The sequence below is a fragment of the Atractosteus spatula genome, chromosome 7 (genome assembly GCF_055471065.1).
Source record: "Atractosteus spatula isolate fAtrSpa1 chromosome 7, fAtrSpa1.hap1, whole genome shotgun sequence".
NCBI lineage: Eukaryota > Metazoa > Chordata > Actinopteri > Semionotiformes > Lepisosteidae > Atractosteus > Atractosteus spatula.
Genome location: NC_142712.1, coordinates 61,755,661 through 61,770,300, shown reverse-complemented (window position 1 = coordinate 61,770,300; position 14,640 = coordinate 61,755,661). Strand labels below are relative to the sequence as shown.

At 40.3% G+C, this 14,640-nt stretch overlaps 2 protein-coding genes across 2 annotated transcripts; both read left to right on the top strand.

Moving 5' to 3' along the window:
- Window positions 1-487: 487 nt before the first annotated feature.
- Window positions 488-6,889, top strand: commd4 (COMM domain containing 4). Its single transcript, XM_088922229.1, has 8 exons — window positions 488-551; window positions 792-863; window positions 1,264-1,329; window positions 2,139-2,178; window positions 3,615-3,734; window positions 5,246-5,326; window positions 5,811-5,987; window positions 6,360-6,889. Exons 1-8 carry the CDS (start codon window positions 549-551, stop codon window positions 6,398-6,400), a joined length of 600 nt encoding a protein of 199 aa, XP_088778355.1. The 5' UTR covers window positions 488-548; the 3' UTR covers window positions 6,401-6,889.
- A 1,246-nt stretch (window positions 6,890-8,135) lies between these two features.
- On the top strand, window positions 8,136-14,575 carry neil1 (nei-like DNA glycosylase 1). The gene is made up of 10 exons (XM_088921070.1): window positions 8,136-8,196; window positions 9,654-10,114; window positions 10,791-10,910; window positions 11,632-11,743; window positions 11,829-11,928; window positions 12,300-12,421; window positions 12,818-12,845; window positions 13,576-13,640; window positions 13,756-13,924; window positions 14,362-14,575. The coding sequence occupies exons 2-10, from the start codon at window positions 9,675-9,677 to the stop codon at window positions 14,415-14,417; spliced, it is 1,212 nt and encodes a 403-aa protein (XP_088777196.1). The 5' UTR covers window positions 8,136-8,196; window positions 9,654-9,674; the 3' UTR covers window positions 14,418-14,575.
- The last annotated feature ends 65 nt before the right edge of the window (window positions 14,576-14,640 follow it).

Here is a 14,640-nt window from a genome sequence, read left to right as displayed (position 1 = left end):
GAACTCCACACAAAAGGTGATACGGCCCGGAATCCAGCCCAGAACCTGTGGCAGTCAAGCCAACGTAACGTCCGTAAGTAATTATTACTGAGGAAAATAAAAAATTCAGACTTGTCATGTTCGAGTTTAACCTAATGGATGCGATTACACCCAGTCCAGAAAATACCCGAGTACAACGTTAAATAAAACTTTTTAAAACTTTTTTTTTATTGTAACAACAATAATATATAGAATACACACAACGTAGTATGCATTTGCGGTATCATATATACTGTATTATGCATTTAAACATTTTTAAATGAGGTAAATAAAAATACGGTTCGCACAGCTTTCATATTCTTACATTTAGAAAATCTGGAGATATTCCCTAATGTCTATTTTATACTGTTCAAATGTGGGGTCTCTTCCCAGACCACTTCATTTTATGTGCATATAATAACAGCTTTGAAAAAAACTACTAAAGCGTTCGTTCAACTCCGTGAAAGTCATCTATTGTCCTGCTTCCGACTCGCATCAGCTGACTATAGTAGTTTTGCAAGTGGAGAAAAATGGTAATCTTTCTGTTATTTTTACTGATTTTCTTAGTTTTTGGTATCTGAAACGGATTAAAGAAATTAATTGCGATCGTCGTAATATTAAGGGTAGATGCATTAATCTATATATGATTATATGTGATCACCTCAAATAGATTTTTATGTGTCAGTATTGTCAATAATTTTATTTCTCTTTTCTCTACAAAGAAGACGTTTGTAACTGACAATTGGAAATGTAATATTGATTCTCTTTCCTAGCGATTCCGATTTTGTGGAGACTTGGACTGCCCGGACTGGGTGCTGGCAGAAATCAGCACATTAGCGAAAATAGTTAAGTGGCAAGAATAGATTTTTGTTTTTATGATTGTATGTGTGATATTTTTGCTTGTGTTTTAGTTTGTATAGAAATGTTGTGGTGCAATTAGTTACCAACAGCTAAATAAAATTAAACATCTACACACGTCTTATAAAACGTACTCAATAAGTTAAGAGATAATTGTTTTTTTAAGAACCGGATTTCCCTTAATCATGCATTAAGAGTAAAGTAACACAAATCTTCAAATGTTAGTAGGTTAATGTTGCTTTAACGGTATAGTGTATTCGTTTATAACTAAATTAGCTAAATTTGTCCTAGTAATATACAGTATTATAGTATTCAAACCCAGCGCAGAATGAGTTTGAAAGTCCAGTTTGTGTCGTATACTAAGGCAAGGAATATTGTGTATTCCAGTCTAGCGTGAAGATGAAACTGCTGTGTGTACAGGTACTGAAGGACCTGCTCGGGGAAGGCATTGACGTGAGTATCAGCTCTTGTGGGAAGTTTCTGAAGAACACCAAAAAACATCACGTACAAACGAATACGCGTTGTCGTGTTTTTTGAATCATGTTTTTTAACACACCGAAATGCCCTGTGTTTACTTTAATTTGATGAATTATTCGTCTCTGTGTTTAGATTTAGAACTCTTCTTTTACTCATGCTCCTATGAATTCCTTTTCTCAGAAAGCAGGCAGCACAAAGGATTGAAAATACTCTATACCCCTTCCCTCAGGAAAAAGACTTAGGACCATTAAGACCAAAACCTTTAGTTTCCTTAATAGTACTTACTGTAAGACTATCCGGATACTGAACAGCTTTCCAATTCCAATTATCATTATCTTATGATGACTATTTACAATGTAAATGGACTATAAACCCCTTTAATGCACTAGTTATTTCATTTTATTTTAATATTGTATGAGATTATTTCCTGTTACCTCATGGTTTTATGTTATGTTGTGTATAATGTTTTTGTTGTTATTGTTTTTATTGTCTTATTGTTTAACTGTTATGAGCACACTGAGGCAAATTCCTAACAAGTGGGTGTAACAAAAAATCGTGAATCTTGAATTAATGCAAACCCCCCCAAACAAAATCCAGATTAAGACAGGCACATCAGTATACAGTACAAGACTGAATTCTCATTTTGTCCAGTAATGGTTAGAAGATTCAAACAAACTAAGATCTGGCTAATATACTAATGCGAGTAAACACATTTTAACGTGAACACTTGCCTGACTTCCAGAATGAAAAGGCTGTTTTGTGTCTTCTGTTCTTTTTTTATTCAGTATGATAAAGTTTCTAAACTGACTTCAGATGCCAAGTTTGGTAAGTGCTGTTTTGATTACTGTACGTTTGGGTCGTGATAAGTCTTTAAGACAGGAGGCCAGAGCAGTTAAAAGATCTATCTATCCATTTTTCTAATAGCTTTAGCCAATACAGACTTGCGGATGAACTGGAGCCTATCTCAGCAAGCAGCGGGCGCTAGGAGGGGTGTACCCTAGATGGGAGACCAGTCCATCACAAGACACATATGCACACTCACACCAGGGCCATTTTTCCCACAAGTGACTTAACCACCCAGTGTTTTTTTGGACTGTGGAAAGAAACCGAAAACCCATGTGATCACAGGGAGAACATACAGTACCAACTCCACACAGATAGCAAACCAGGAACTGAATCCCGGATCCCATCACTGTGAGGTGGCAATGCTAAGAACTGTGTGATCGTGCCTCCCACAGAAGTTTGTTACTTTCAACTTTTCTTGCTTAAATCTGCATTCTTGATTTTCTTCATGTTTATATTTGGAAACATTATTATTATGTTATACATGCCAGCACTATCTGTGACCCGTAAACTCCTCGTGACTGAAAAAGATTCCTTGAACACATTCCACAGTTATTTGTTCTTGCATACCTGGAATTCACAATAGTGGCAGCATTTGACAAGGTCTTGTATGAGCTCATTCATGTAGGGCTGAAGCCAGTCATACACAACTTCTGCCTTTCAGGGCCTGTGTCCCACCTTCTCTCTAAAGGTTAGGTGTACAACTCCAGTCCTTGAAGGCCAGAACCCAGCAGGGTTTCGAGGCTCTTTAAATGAAAGCTGAAAACCTTTGAAACATGTTAAGCAGGACCAGTTGAAATCACAATTAGCTCCGTTATGTCATTAAGTCCAGATGTGGATTGAAAACCTGGAGAAGCTGTGGCACTCCAGGACTGGAGTTGTGCACCACTGGAAGAGAACAAGTAACAGTACCAACCTCCTGCGGTCAGCATGACGGCACAGCAGGTAGGGCTGCTGCCTCACAGCTCCTGGGTCCCGAGTTTCATTCCAGGCTCAGTCACCTTGGCTGTGTTCACATGGGTTTTTGCCAGTTGCAGAGTTTTACTCCAAGCTCTCAAAGACATGCCAGCTAAGTTTTTGGTGACAAGGTGTTGCCCTTATCTTCCTCTGGGCCTGGATTAGATCAGGGACAGAGCAGAATCTCGTACCCCTGCTCTGTGCTTCCAGTATAGACTCTGACTTGCCACAACCCTCAACAGAATATGAAGCCTTTTGATAATGGCTTGATAATCACTTGTATTAGTTGGTATAACATTTATCATCTTCTCACGTCTTACTGTAAGTAGTAAGCATATGAAAGGTACTCGTTTCAGTGCTGGCCCTAACATCCATTCATAAGAGTTGCAGACCGACCTGGAGTTAAAGAATGAGCTGTTTTTTGATCCCTGTGATGATGCCTGTTTGTGTCCTTGTCTCAGAGAGTGGGGATATAAAAGCCAGCGTTGCGGTTCTGAGTTTCATCCTCTCCAGTGCTGCTAAGCATAACGTAGACAGTGAGTCCCTCTCCAGTGAGCTGCAACAGCTTGGGCTTCCTAAAGGTACAGTATGAGCTCTGTGAGCCTATTGAAATGCACCTTAACCGAGCAGCACGCGTTAGTGGTTTTGCTTTTACTTTATTTCCTGGTGGGTGGGTGTTTTATTCTGAGTTATTTCTCAACTTTCTACTCAGATCTGTACTTCTAAGCATTCCAGCAAAAACAGTTTCTCACTGTACTTTTAAATTAGAGAAACGGACAAGGGTGAATATATTAATCCTCATTAGCAACTCTCTACCTGTATGAAAGACAGATAAAAGTGATCGTAAGTTCCTTTTGTCAAACTCCTGATAAAACTAGCAATTGATTACACTTAAAAATCAAGGAAACAATATTATAGTACTTTTTATATTTTATATATAGAGTGATGTTGAAAAAATTACAGACAGACGATAAATCATTTATATAATTGGAGTCAGGATAATTCACTGTTTTTAAACACAAACAAAACAAATGAAATGATGATTGTTTTAAGGGAAGAAATGTTCTATTCTTGTGATATCTGTAACTCTTAATGGATCTGATATTGAAACAGTAGTTCATAAATAAATACCATGGCACTATTATCGATTGTAAATTGACATGGACCATCAATATGAAGGAAAGGTATTTGCTGAAGGCACGGCAAAGGTTGTATTTTATAAGGAAGTTAAGGAATTTTAATGTAGAAAGCACAATGTTGACACTTTTTATAGTATTTTTATTCAGAGCATCATAATGTTTTGTATTCAGAAACCGGGGAGGTGCTTTGTCCTGGTGGAACAAAAATAAGTTGAACAAAAATATATAGTAGTGCATCTTTGGACTAAATAAAATGTCTAACAGACAAACATTATTAATCGTGCAGAGAAAATCTTACAGTAGATGACCCCTCTCATCTACTCTTTTTAGAATACACTCTCCTACCTTCTGGAAGGAGATACCAAATCCCCTGTCTAAAGAATAAAGATTAATTTCTTTATACCTAAAAGCATTCAAGTGTTGCACAATGAAAAAAAATTGTTTGGTAGAGACCTTATTATGATTGTTGTTGTTTTTAGACCCTTTACAAGCTAACTATTTTTTTTTTATCTTTTTTTGTTTTGCTATGTATCACGGTATTGTACTATAGTTGGATTGTATTATCGTTTTATACAGTATGTTATATGTTTATGAGCTCTTGATGCGCAAGACAACTCCCCTCAGGGGCAATGAAGGTTTATAATGTTAATAATATATTTATTCAGGACATTGCAGAGTCGAGCTTTGAATACGTCTGCTGTTGCAAACATTGTCAGCGGTTTTAAACATGAAAAGGTAATAATTATTTTGAGCGCTCTAGTATTTAGCTAAATAAATGTAAAAATGCAATGGTAAGTTGCTCACTTGTGAACTCTTGAGGGTAAGTACACCCACTCATTTACAGAAAACATGTTTTTAATATTTTAGACAGTTTCAGAATCAGGTGTCTGTCTTTGTGATGGAGTGGGTATGCTCACTGCTCCTCATGCAGAATTCCCCTTGTCCCTATCTAGAGCACACAACTGGACTGTGTAAGTCATACGAAGACAAGCACTCCGCCCTGCAGGTGAAACTGAGGGAGAGCAGTCTGCGATGTGAGTAGTGAACTTAATTGTGGCCATAGAATAGATTGCAGGATTTGTAATACTGTTTCATCTAGTGCTTGTTTGATCGCCTTGACCTGCTGCATACAAGCAGGACACAGTTGTTGCTGTTTCTTCAGTGAGTGGTGTTCTGGGAGACACATGAAAGAAGGTTAAACTCTGCAATTGTGCATTCTAGCTTGTTCCAAAAAGATCTGCACCATTACCTGCAATAAATCTGAAGTTCTGGAGTTCACTCAAACAAAGATGTGGTTTCGAGGATTATGTTGAGGGGGTAAAGTCGTGTATTTAAAGTTAGCATTCTTGGATGGTTCTCACACCAGATGGTTAGCATGATGGATGTTCTGTGTGTGGTGAAACATTTGCAGCAGATGTACTGTATCTGCCTGGGAACTGCTTGCACATTACACAGATGTCTACCTGCCTGTTGTGCTGATAATGAGGCTGAAGCACGGACTCTGCCTGTGTTTTTCAGTGAGCCGTTTGGAGTCAGTGTCTTGGAGGGTGGACTACACTCTGAGCTCCAGCGAGCTGAGAGAGGTGAATGAACCCACAGTACTGCTCAAGCTCCAGGTGCAGGGTGCCGAGTCAGGAGTAACAGACACCAGCATGATCTCTCTCACTGCAGAAAAATTCCGCGTCCTGCTCACAGGTGAGTGAATACCTGTGGGCACTCTTATCCTTCTAGAGATGTGTCCAGTTCCTGAATGCAATTATAGGCATCTTCAAAAAGGAAAATAGTACATATTAAATAAGTCTTGTGCATTACTAAGCAAAACCTCTAGATTTGTTTAAGACGTTAGGAATATAATACTTAATTTTTTTAGCTTTAATTGGGGAATGCATTTGTCTAAGCTTAGAAATGAGTGATTTTCATTATTTTTGTAAAATATTATTGAATGAAATACAGTTCTCGCCTGTGTTCAATTTCTTTAATTGCTGTCATAATTTATAGATCACCCTCATCAGTTTTCCTTCAGCTGATTTCTGAAAAATTCATAATATTCTTTGTTCTCTTTTTCAGAGCTCAAGCAAGCGCAGGCAGTGATGAATTCCCTAAACTGAAGAAAAGCTGTGATTTTGTTTTTTTACCAAGGTTATATTAGGATTTTACATGTGTGTATATTATACACATAAACAGCCAATCTCATAATTATCCTTCTGTGCTTTCTCATTCTGTGTGAATGGCTGTGCAATGTGATTTGTACCCTGAACAATACATAACTTATAGAAATTATAACAACAGCTGTACAAACAATACTGTTGTATAATTGTGCATTCATGTGTATTGGGAGTGATTGGGTCATTTAGTTCCTTTTCCAATATGAGATTAATTTTTTACACTAAGAGAATTAATTTGTGTGGGTCTTAATAGATGTTCAAAAGTACCATAAAATGTACGTTTACAAAAGAATTGTAGCTTTGCAATCCTTAAATGTTACTTCTGCAGGTGATACTCTGTAATTGAGCATGTGTTTGTGTTACTGTGGAGAAATGTGTAAAATAAGCCTTCTTCTGTTGGACCAAAATTAAAAGATAAATGACAAATCATCGCACAGTGTTTGCATGTAAATTCCTTTGGTGACAAAAGTTAATAATTGTTTCTGTAACATGGAGCTTGTGATATATAACCTGAATTGTTTTTATTTTTCATTTTAGTGATTATGATTTAAAAAAAACTGTAAATGAAAACATTAAGGCAAATCTTTTGGTCATAAATTCAGGTTTAAAGTTTTAAGGTTAAAAAATCTTAATATACTGTACGATCTTAACATGTACATTATCTTGCTATGAGTTTTCATTATTCCGTGAAAATACGTTGGAGTTTGCGAATTGTCGGTTATGTTGTAAATCCGTCACCCTGTACAGTTTTTTAAAAAAAAAAATCCTACATCGTCCTATTAATTTTCTTTAAAGAATGAACATATACATAGTTTTTGCGATTGGACTCGGTTTATCATTGAAACGGATGTAAGAGTAAGGCCTTATTCTAATCTAGACTATTGTACATCCTTATATTATGGAAGCCCGTTTCCGCCAGCAGTAAAAAAAAAACGCGCTATGGTATCTCAGAATTGCGACTTTACATCTCAGAATTGCGACTTAAAAACTCAGAATTACGACTTTATATCTCGCAATTGCAACTTCGAATTAGCTGAAGAACACTATAGGGTGGGAGCGGCGAGGGCACAAGCCCTAGAACCCGAATCCGTTACAATACAATGAAATGTGGGCGAATTCGAAGTTGCAATTGCGAGATATAAAGTCGGAATTCTGAGTTTTTAAGTCGCAATTCTGAGATACTAAGTCAGCGCGTTTTTTTTAACTCCCTGGCGGAAACGGGCTTCCATACTATATTGTAACGCATACGGCCTCCATTGCTGGCTGGGTCCCTGTTGAGTGACGCTGGAGGCCCCGGGTTCGAGTCCCCGACGGTGGGGGGCCGGCCTGTGTAGGCAGCAGGCGAGGGATGTGGGATGGGATAGCCCTTCGCTATCGGGCAGAGGACGGCGAGTTAAGCGGGGGAGAGTGTAACGCTTACGGCTACCATTGCCTGCGAGAGCTGGCTGACCTGAGCGGTGACGTCACCGCCCTACCCTGTGAATAGCAGGGACCGCAGCTGACGGGAGATTTCCCTTTGGCTCAAGGGGCTGGGTCCTTGTTGAGTCACGGTGGGGGGCCGACATGAACCCCGGAGCGCTACAATATCATACTGAATCCAAAGCCCGAAATCATTTGCACTAGACTACATTTCCCATCAGCCCCCATCAAAACAATTTCGTGTCCCCCTGTTATCCAATAGGAGCTGAAGCTGAGCTCTGTTTGTATCTCGGACGCAGGTCGTTTCGTTTCTGCTACAGGTAATTTACACAGAAAAAAAATACTCCGACTATTAAGAGTAACTGCGTGCCTAATGTCTATCGTGCATTTCATAATTCAATCAAGTAGTAGGATGTGTTTAAATCCATAAGTTATGGTAGAAACGATGATGCCGTCTTTGTGTTACAGTTACACAACGAGTTTTGTAACAAGGTGAGGTTGACATCTGTACGTTGTTGCACGGGGAGGAAACCTTTCAAAACTTTATGGATCAAAACAGCAACATGAGGGACACGAAATAACTCTTCACTAGCAATAACTCAATTCAATTTATGTTTATATAGTGCAATAACCTGCACTTGGTCAGACTGGCTTCTTGTGCAACATAGCGTTCGTTGCCGGAATAACCAAACTAAACTACTTTGCGAACTTTAAATGAGTCTCAATTGTTCGCATGTTACTAAAATGAATTTTTTAATTTTTTAATATCAGAGTTGCGTTATCTGCGAAAAATAAACGGAAACGGATTTTTTTTTACCGATTGCCCGCTAATTTATCCATCCGTGGCATGCAAATCCTACCGGTTGTTTTCCAGTTTGTAAGTTAATGGCAGTACCATCTTCACACATTAGCGGCTGTGGTTTGATTTATAAGCGAAGACCACAGGTGCGTGCACCGAGTAAGAAAGAATGTAAAGTTGGTGTTCACATCCTCCTCTGTGGAAGGCAGAGTTTTTATTCCTTGTCGTTGTATTCAAAATAATCGTTAGTTTAGAGGGAAGCAAACTAAAGTGCTTGTTTTATCGGATGGAGCACAATCAGTGCAGAATTAGTAGGCTGTCAGTGTAGAAGTTGCACATGATTTAAGATGTACCCTCCCAGAAAACACGCTGGTTGCCATGATAAGACTGAGCATCCACTGCAGACTAGGAAGATACAATATTTCAACAAGCGTGTATTTTGAACAGCAGCACTCTTTAATGAAAGGGGTCTCTCAAAAGGTAAATGAGAGCAAACTGTAAACAGACCAGGTGGTGCAGTGGTCTGCATTGCTGCCTCACAGCACTGGGGCCCTGGGTTCAATTCCTAGGATGCTGTCTGTGTGGAGTTTGTATGTTCTCCCTGTGTTTGCTCTGGTTTGCCCCGCAGTCTAAAGACCTACTGCTAGGCTAAGTGGCTTCTGGAAAATTGGCCCAGGTGTGAGTGTGTGTGTCTGTGTGCTCTGGACTGGTGTCCTGTCTATGGTGTATCCTGCCTTGTGCCTGTTGCTTGCTGGGATAGGCTCTGGCTCCCCCACGATCGTGTATTGGATACAGCGGTTAGAAAATGGACCAAATTCTGCAATGTTCACAGCATCTTCACTTTTGTTTTCTAAAAGCCTTTCTGAAATTGAGTACATAGTGAGTATTCTCTCCTTTGAGCTTCTGCCAAAACACTGGCACTGATGAGCCTCTTAGGACCCAAAACATCTCTGCTGTTCTTTGCACGTGTTCCCCCAGCTGCCCCTCCTGCGCCCCGAGATGCCCGAGGGCCCCGAGCTGCACATGGCCAGCCAGTTTGTGAACCGGGTGTGTGGGGGCGTGGTGTTCTCGGGGGCGGTGGAGAAGTCAGAGGTCAGCAAGAACCCGGAGGTGCCCTTCGCCTGCGCCGCCTACCGCATCTCGGCCATCTCCCGGGGGAAGGAGGTGCGGCTCACCTTGACGCCCATCAAGGACGAGGGCGCCGAGGTGGGGGGCGGCAAGCCCATGGATATTGTTTTCCGGTTCGGAATGTCGGGATTTTTCCGTTACACGGCGCAGGACGAGCTGCCCAAGCATGCCCATCTGCGCTTCTACACCAAGGAAAAACCCAGGAAGGTGCTGTCCTTTGTGGATATCAGGAGGTTTGGCAGCTGGGAGCCCAATGGGACCTGGCAGGCGGAGAGGGGTCCCTGCGTCATGTTTGAGTACCAGAGCTTCAGGTATGACGCAGCCTGCAGACCTCTCTCTCCTCTTACACAGTCCTGCTGCGGCCTGGTGCCACAGGGGGATGTTCCGTGTGGGTTTCCAAAGTAAATAAATGTGGCAGAGTATTTACTGTGCGGTATCGGCTCGATAATGATTTTCTGTTTACCCTTAATGAGTTTTATTTTTTTGCTGGAGGTGTTAGTTTGTACGGCAGGTTATTGTAAATAAGTGGGGAATTGTAAATAAACAAAAAAATGCACGTTCAACTAACAAGACGTGAAAAACAAAGGAAACCTCATTTCAATTCTAGGTTTCAGGAAACTGCATACTGCTTGTGATTGACGATAGTCAGTTGTACATAGAGAACATTTTCAGGTGCTGAGAGCTGGAAAGATGACAGTTAAGAGGGTGTCTTCACAAAGTGCCTGTTGTATGTGGGAGTGTTGTGGTCCTGCTGTAGGGTAATAGAGAGGGGAAAGAATGGGAAGCAGTAATGTTGTCTAGGTAGTATTTTTAAAGTAGGATATATTTTTTTAAAATCTGTTTATGTTTTACATTGTCTGAAGCATAAACAACAGGCTGTTTAATGTCATTTTCTCATTTCATGAGATACCACAGCTTCTAAAAGCAACCCTTAGGGCTAAATAGGCCAGAATAGGAACACAATGAAAGTCTCTTCTCTCCCTGTAGGGACAACGTGTTGTCGAACCTCTCAGACCGTGCGTTTGACAAGCCCATCTGTGAAGCCTTACTGAACCAGAAATACTTCAATGGGATTGGGAACTACTTGCGAGCAGAAATCCTGTACAGGTGAGCCAGAATCGGAATTCCTGCCTTCCATACAATAAATAATGCTGTTCTTCAGATATGCTTTCCATTTTGCTAGTTTTTCAAATCTATTTAAAAAATTAATATTCTGTTTTCCACCTTTTTAAGAAGCAGTGTAAAAGTGTACTTCTGAAGCTTTTTTATGTATTGTTCAAATTTTCAAAAGAAGTAATGCCCTTCCCTTTTTCCTCTTCTGTGAGATTTCCAAAAAGCAATCCTAGAAAACTCCTAAGAATTTATAACAACGCTCTGAGTTCTCAGAATATCTGTCTCTGAGAAACACAATGAAATCTTAGCACACAGTGAATGGTATTCAAGAAACTATTGACATGACTTGTACAACTCCTGACTTTGGTCCTTGATGACCTGCAACAGCGAAGTTTTGGATTTCTGAACAGCATGGAACCATATTCACTGTAAGCCTTTCATCTTCTTAACATTCCAGAACTCTTTGAACTGCTAAAAGAAGCAGGGGATGTTTATTACTAGCAAGGGCACAGCCCATACCAAGCTGTTAACACTTATTACTGTTCTGTTAATGTCAAACGTTAGAGAGAATTTCTAAATGGAATCTGCTTACCCCTAAACAAAATACTAAACAACTTTTAGTTCAAATAAAAAGCTGCAGTTTTGGAAATAAGAACTCAAATCTACAACCCCTGTGTCCTTAATTTAACATTCTGCATGTCTGATGCCCACCCAGATTAAAGATCCCCCCCTTTGTCAAGGCGCGGACTGTCCTGGAGGGGCTGTTGCCGAGGGACTATGCTGAGCTGGATGTGAAGCCTGTCAAAGGAGGGTGTGCATCCCCTCAGGTGAGGACACTTCAGCTCACGTTTCAAACAAAACCACATCGAACCTTGCTGCTCTAGTTCCTCTGTTCCCTGTCTTGTGTTCCAGAGCTCAGAGATAAGTTTGAGCAAGAAGGTGAAGCTGAAAAAGGAGAGCCCAGACCTCCTCAACCTGTGCCACACCGTGCCTCTGGAAGTCATTCAGATAGGTACAGTTGCCGCAGTGGTCCCTTCTCTGTTATGACAGCTAGTCATCGTTCCTCATGTAAAAAGTATCCTCAAGACCATTACTGAAGGGGTCTGACTCAATAATACTTTGTGACAGTAGCTCATTCCATGAAGAGATGTGCTCAACTCAGCTGGAGTTGTTTGTGGGAAACCCAAAAAGGAAGGCAGGGTTGCACATGGCCCTATGTGTAACTGTATGACATTTCTTTATTCTGTAATGTATTTCCTAGTCCACTTACTGTATGAGTAGACCAGCTAAGGTTATAAACACTACCTGCATTTCTGCGATCATTACACCCAGCGATGGCAGTGTTTCCCTGAGAGACTGACCACTGTCTGTGTCCTGTCTCAGGGGGAAAGGGGTATGACCCAGAGAAAGCAGATTACTCTGACTTTGAGGCGTGGCTCCAGTGTTATTACGTCTCAGGAATGAAGTCCCTGAGGGATCACAATGGCAGGACAATGTGGTTCCAGGTGAGAAGACTGGGAGTGCTGATAAATGAACCAAGAATTTTTCAGAATGCAATTTCTGTATTTTGTATTGCTTAGACACAGAGTCTGTACTTACAAAACATGTTAATGTTTTTTTTCCTAATTACTTAGTTGTGGTATTGCATTATCATGCTCTCTGTATTTGGCCAAAAGGCTAACATCTGGGATTTTATTTCCTTTGTCTGTTAAAAAAAATATGAAAAGAGGACAACAGTCTGTAAAAACTGATAATGAACTTTCATTTTTCTAAGATTTTTCTCAGGCTTTAGAAGTGGGCAGCTCAAGAATTTATTTTTGTAGGCCTTTACTTAGACATACAGTGCTGTGAAAAGAAACTCAATCTGCTCTAATTGCTGTTTTACCACATTTTAATTTTAGGGAGATCCTGGTCCCATGGCACCCAAAGGTAATAAACATTTGGATTCGATCTGTGCAACACAGAGGAGTGGGAAGGAGACAACATCAGTTTCAAATCTTATATAATGAGCAGTAAAAGAAGCATCTCTCTGTTTATTTCAAGAAAGAAATATACAGGTTTTGGTTATTGATTGATTTTGGCATCATTTGATTAAATGATCATTCAAGACTTGCATAAGCACTAAATCACCTCATTAGTGTGAGAGGGGAATGATTATAGGGGATGAAGTCATGTCGAACCTGATGAAGAAGGGACAGAAAGGAATTTACATTCTATATATGGAGAGCACAACACCTTGTACTGTTGTTATAGTGAAGTAGCATTAAGTCAGCTCACTGTTGCTCTCTGTCTGGGTTGTTCACGGCAAGACATTTCTAACCTAGTAAGAATCAACAGCCCAAAGACAATCTGTTAGATGGACAGAAAAGACAGTCAATAACAAGACATTATCTGGGAGACAAAGAGTCATACCTCATGAAGATCAATAAGGAGGTCCAAGTCTTATTGATAGTCTAGTTACTATAGAACTCTACTTGCAACTTGACTGCGATTTTTTTAATCATGTTATCGTTTCTAAAGCTGTTCCAGCTATTACTAGCTAATGGTAATCTAACTTCAGTCAGTCTGAAGTGATATTGTACACAAATGATTTTTTCTAGGTGGCCACTTATAAAAAGAACAAAATCTAAGCAACTGTATTGACTGTTCTTTCCCTTAGCCTCCAAATCTCCCAAAGCCAAGAAGAGAGCTAAGAAAACAGGAGATGGCGAGAATGATGCACAGGTGAGCTGCAGAGGCAGGTGGTGCACTTTTTATTTGTTGGTTCTCGTCCTGTCAATTAGGAATGGGTAAATTAGTGTCCCCTGGGTCTCGGCCCTAATGCCCCCTGCTTTTCCAGGTGGTCCGAGAGAAGGAGCTAGCCAAGAAGGTCAAAGAGGAAAAGGAGTCGAAGAGGAAGCAGAGGATGAAGAAGGGGAAAGGAGTCCAGAGTGATCGGGGAACGCCCTCACCAGTGCCGAAGAGGAAGATGAGTCAGAGCAGGAAGACTCCCACAGCTGGGCAGGCAGGTGAGAAAGTGAGCCAGACAGTTCGTGTCAGCGGGCCTTGCCTTTTGCAGCTGGCCGGAGCACGACAGAAAGCTCTTTGTGGAAAAAGACTGTGTAGAACCTCTTGTTTTTCGGGCTTCTGTGTTTCCAGTGGGACGTACAGCTGCGCTGGCAGACCTTCGGGACCTGAAGTGTGGGTGTTTTGAGAGGAGCCGTGTGATGTTAATTTTTTATCCCGCGATATCTCTGCTCCTCAGTGAATCAGTCGACTGTTGTGTTGATTATGCTTCAATCCCTAAGAGGTTTTTTGGGGAGAGGGATTTTAAGATAATTCAGTGTTTTAGAAGTTATTTCCATCTGAAACGCTACCTGTGCTAAGTTCAGTAGATGTACATTTTTACAGCATACCTGTATGTGTTTTTTTATTTTTATTAATTTGAGTTTTCATTTATTTCTAGTTTCAAAGAAGCGAAGCAGAAAGTCGTCCCGAGCCAGTGCTAAACAGACCAGCTAAACCAGTCCAGGGGACAAGAGGTCCGAGTGACTCAAGTGAGCTACCGCCAGAGCTACTATAATGGAAACTTTTTTAACGCTGGATATTTTTTAATAAAATTGGTATTTTAAAATTGATAAAATTTGAAGCAAACATTAATAAAAAAAAGTATATTTTTATTCTGGGTGGTTCCTTTTTGTGCTGAATTTTACTGGAAATATATATTGCACATGTTCAATCAATT

Excerpts from the sequence above, each read along its gene's own strand:
- commd4 (XM_088922229.1), top strand. Across the intron at positions 3,735-5,245 it reads ACAGCTTGGGCTTCCTAAAG|AGCACACAACTGGACTGTGT; the intron begins GTACAGTATGAG and ends GTCCCTATCTAG. Across the intron at positions 5,988-6,359 it reads ATTCCGCGTCCTGCTCACAG|AGCTCAAGCAAGCGCAGGCA; the intron begins GTGAGTGAATAC and ends TCTCTTTTTCAG.
- neil1 (XM_088921070.1), top strand. The coding sequence starts at position 9,675 with ATGCCCGAGGGCCCCGAGCTGCACATGGCCAGCCAGTTTGTGAACCGG. Across the intron at positions 12,846-13,575 it reads TGGTCCCATGGCACCCAAAG|CCTCCAAATCTCCCAAAGCC; the intron begins GTAATAAACATT and ends TCTTTCCCTTAG. Across the intron at positions 13,925-14,361 it reads TCCCACAGCTGGGCAGGCAG|TTTCAAAGAAGCGAAGCAGA; the intron begins GTGAGAAAGTGA and ends ATTTATTTCTAG.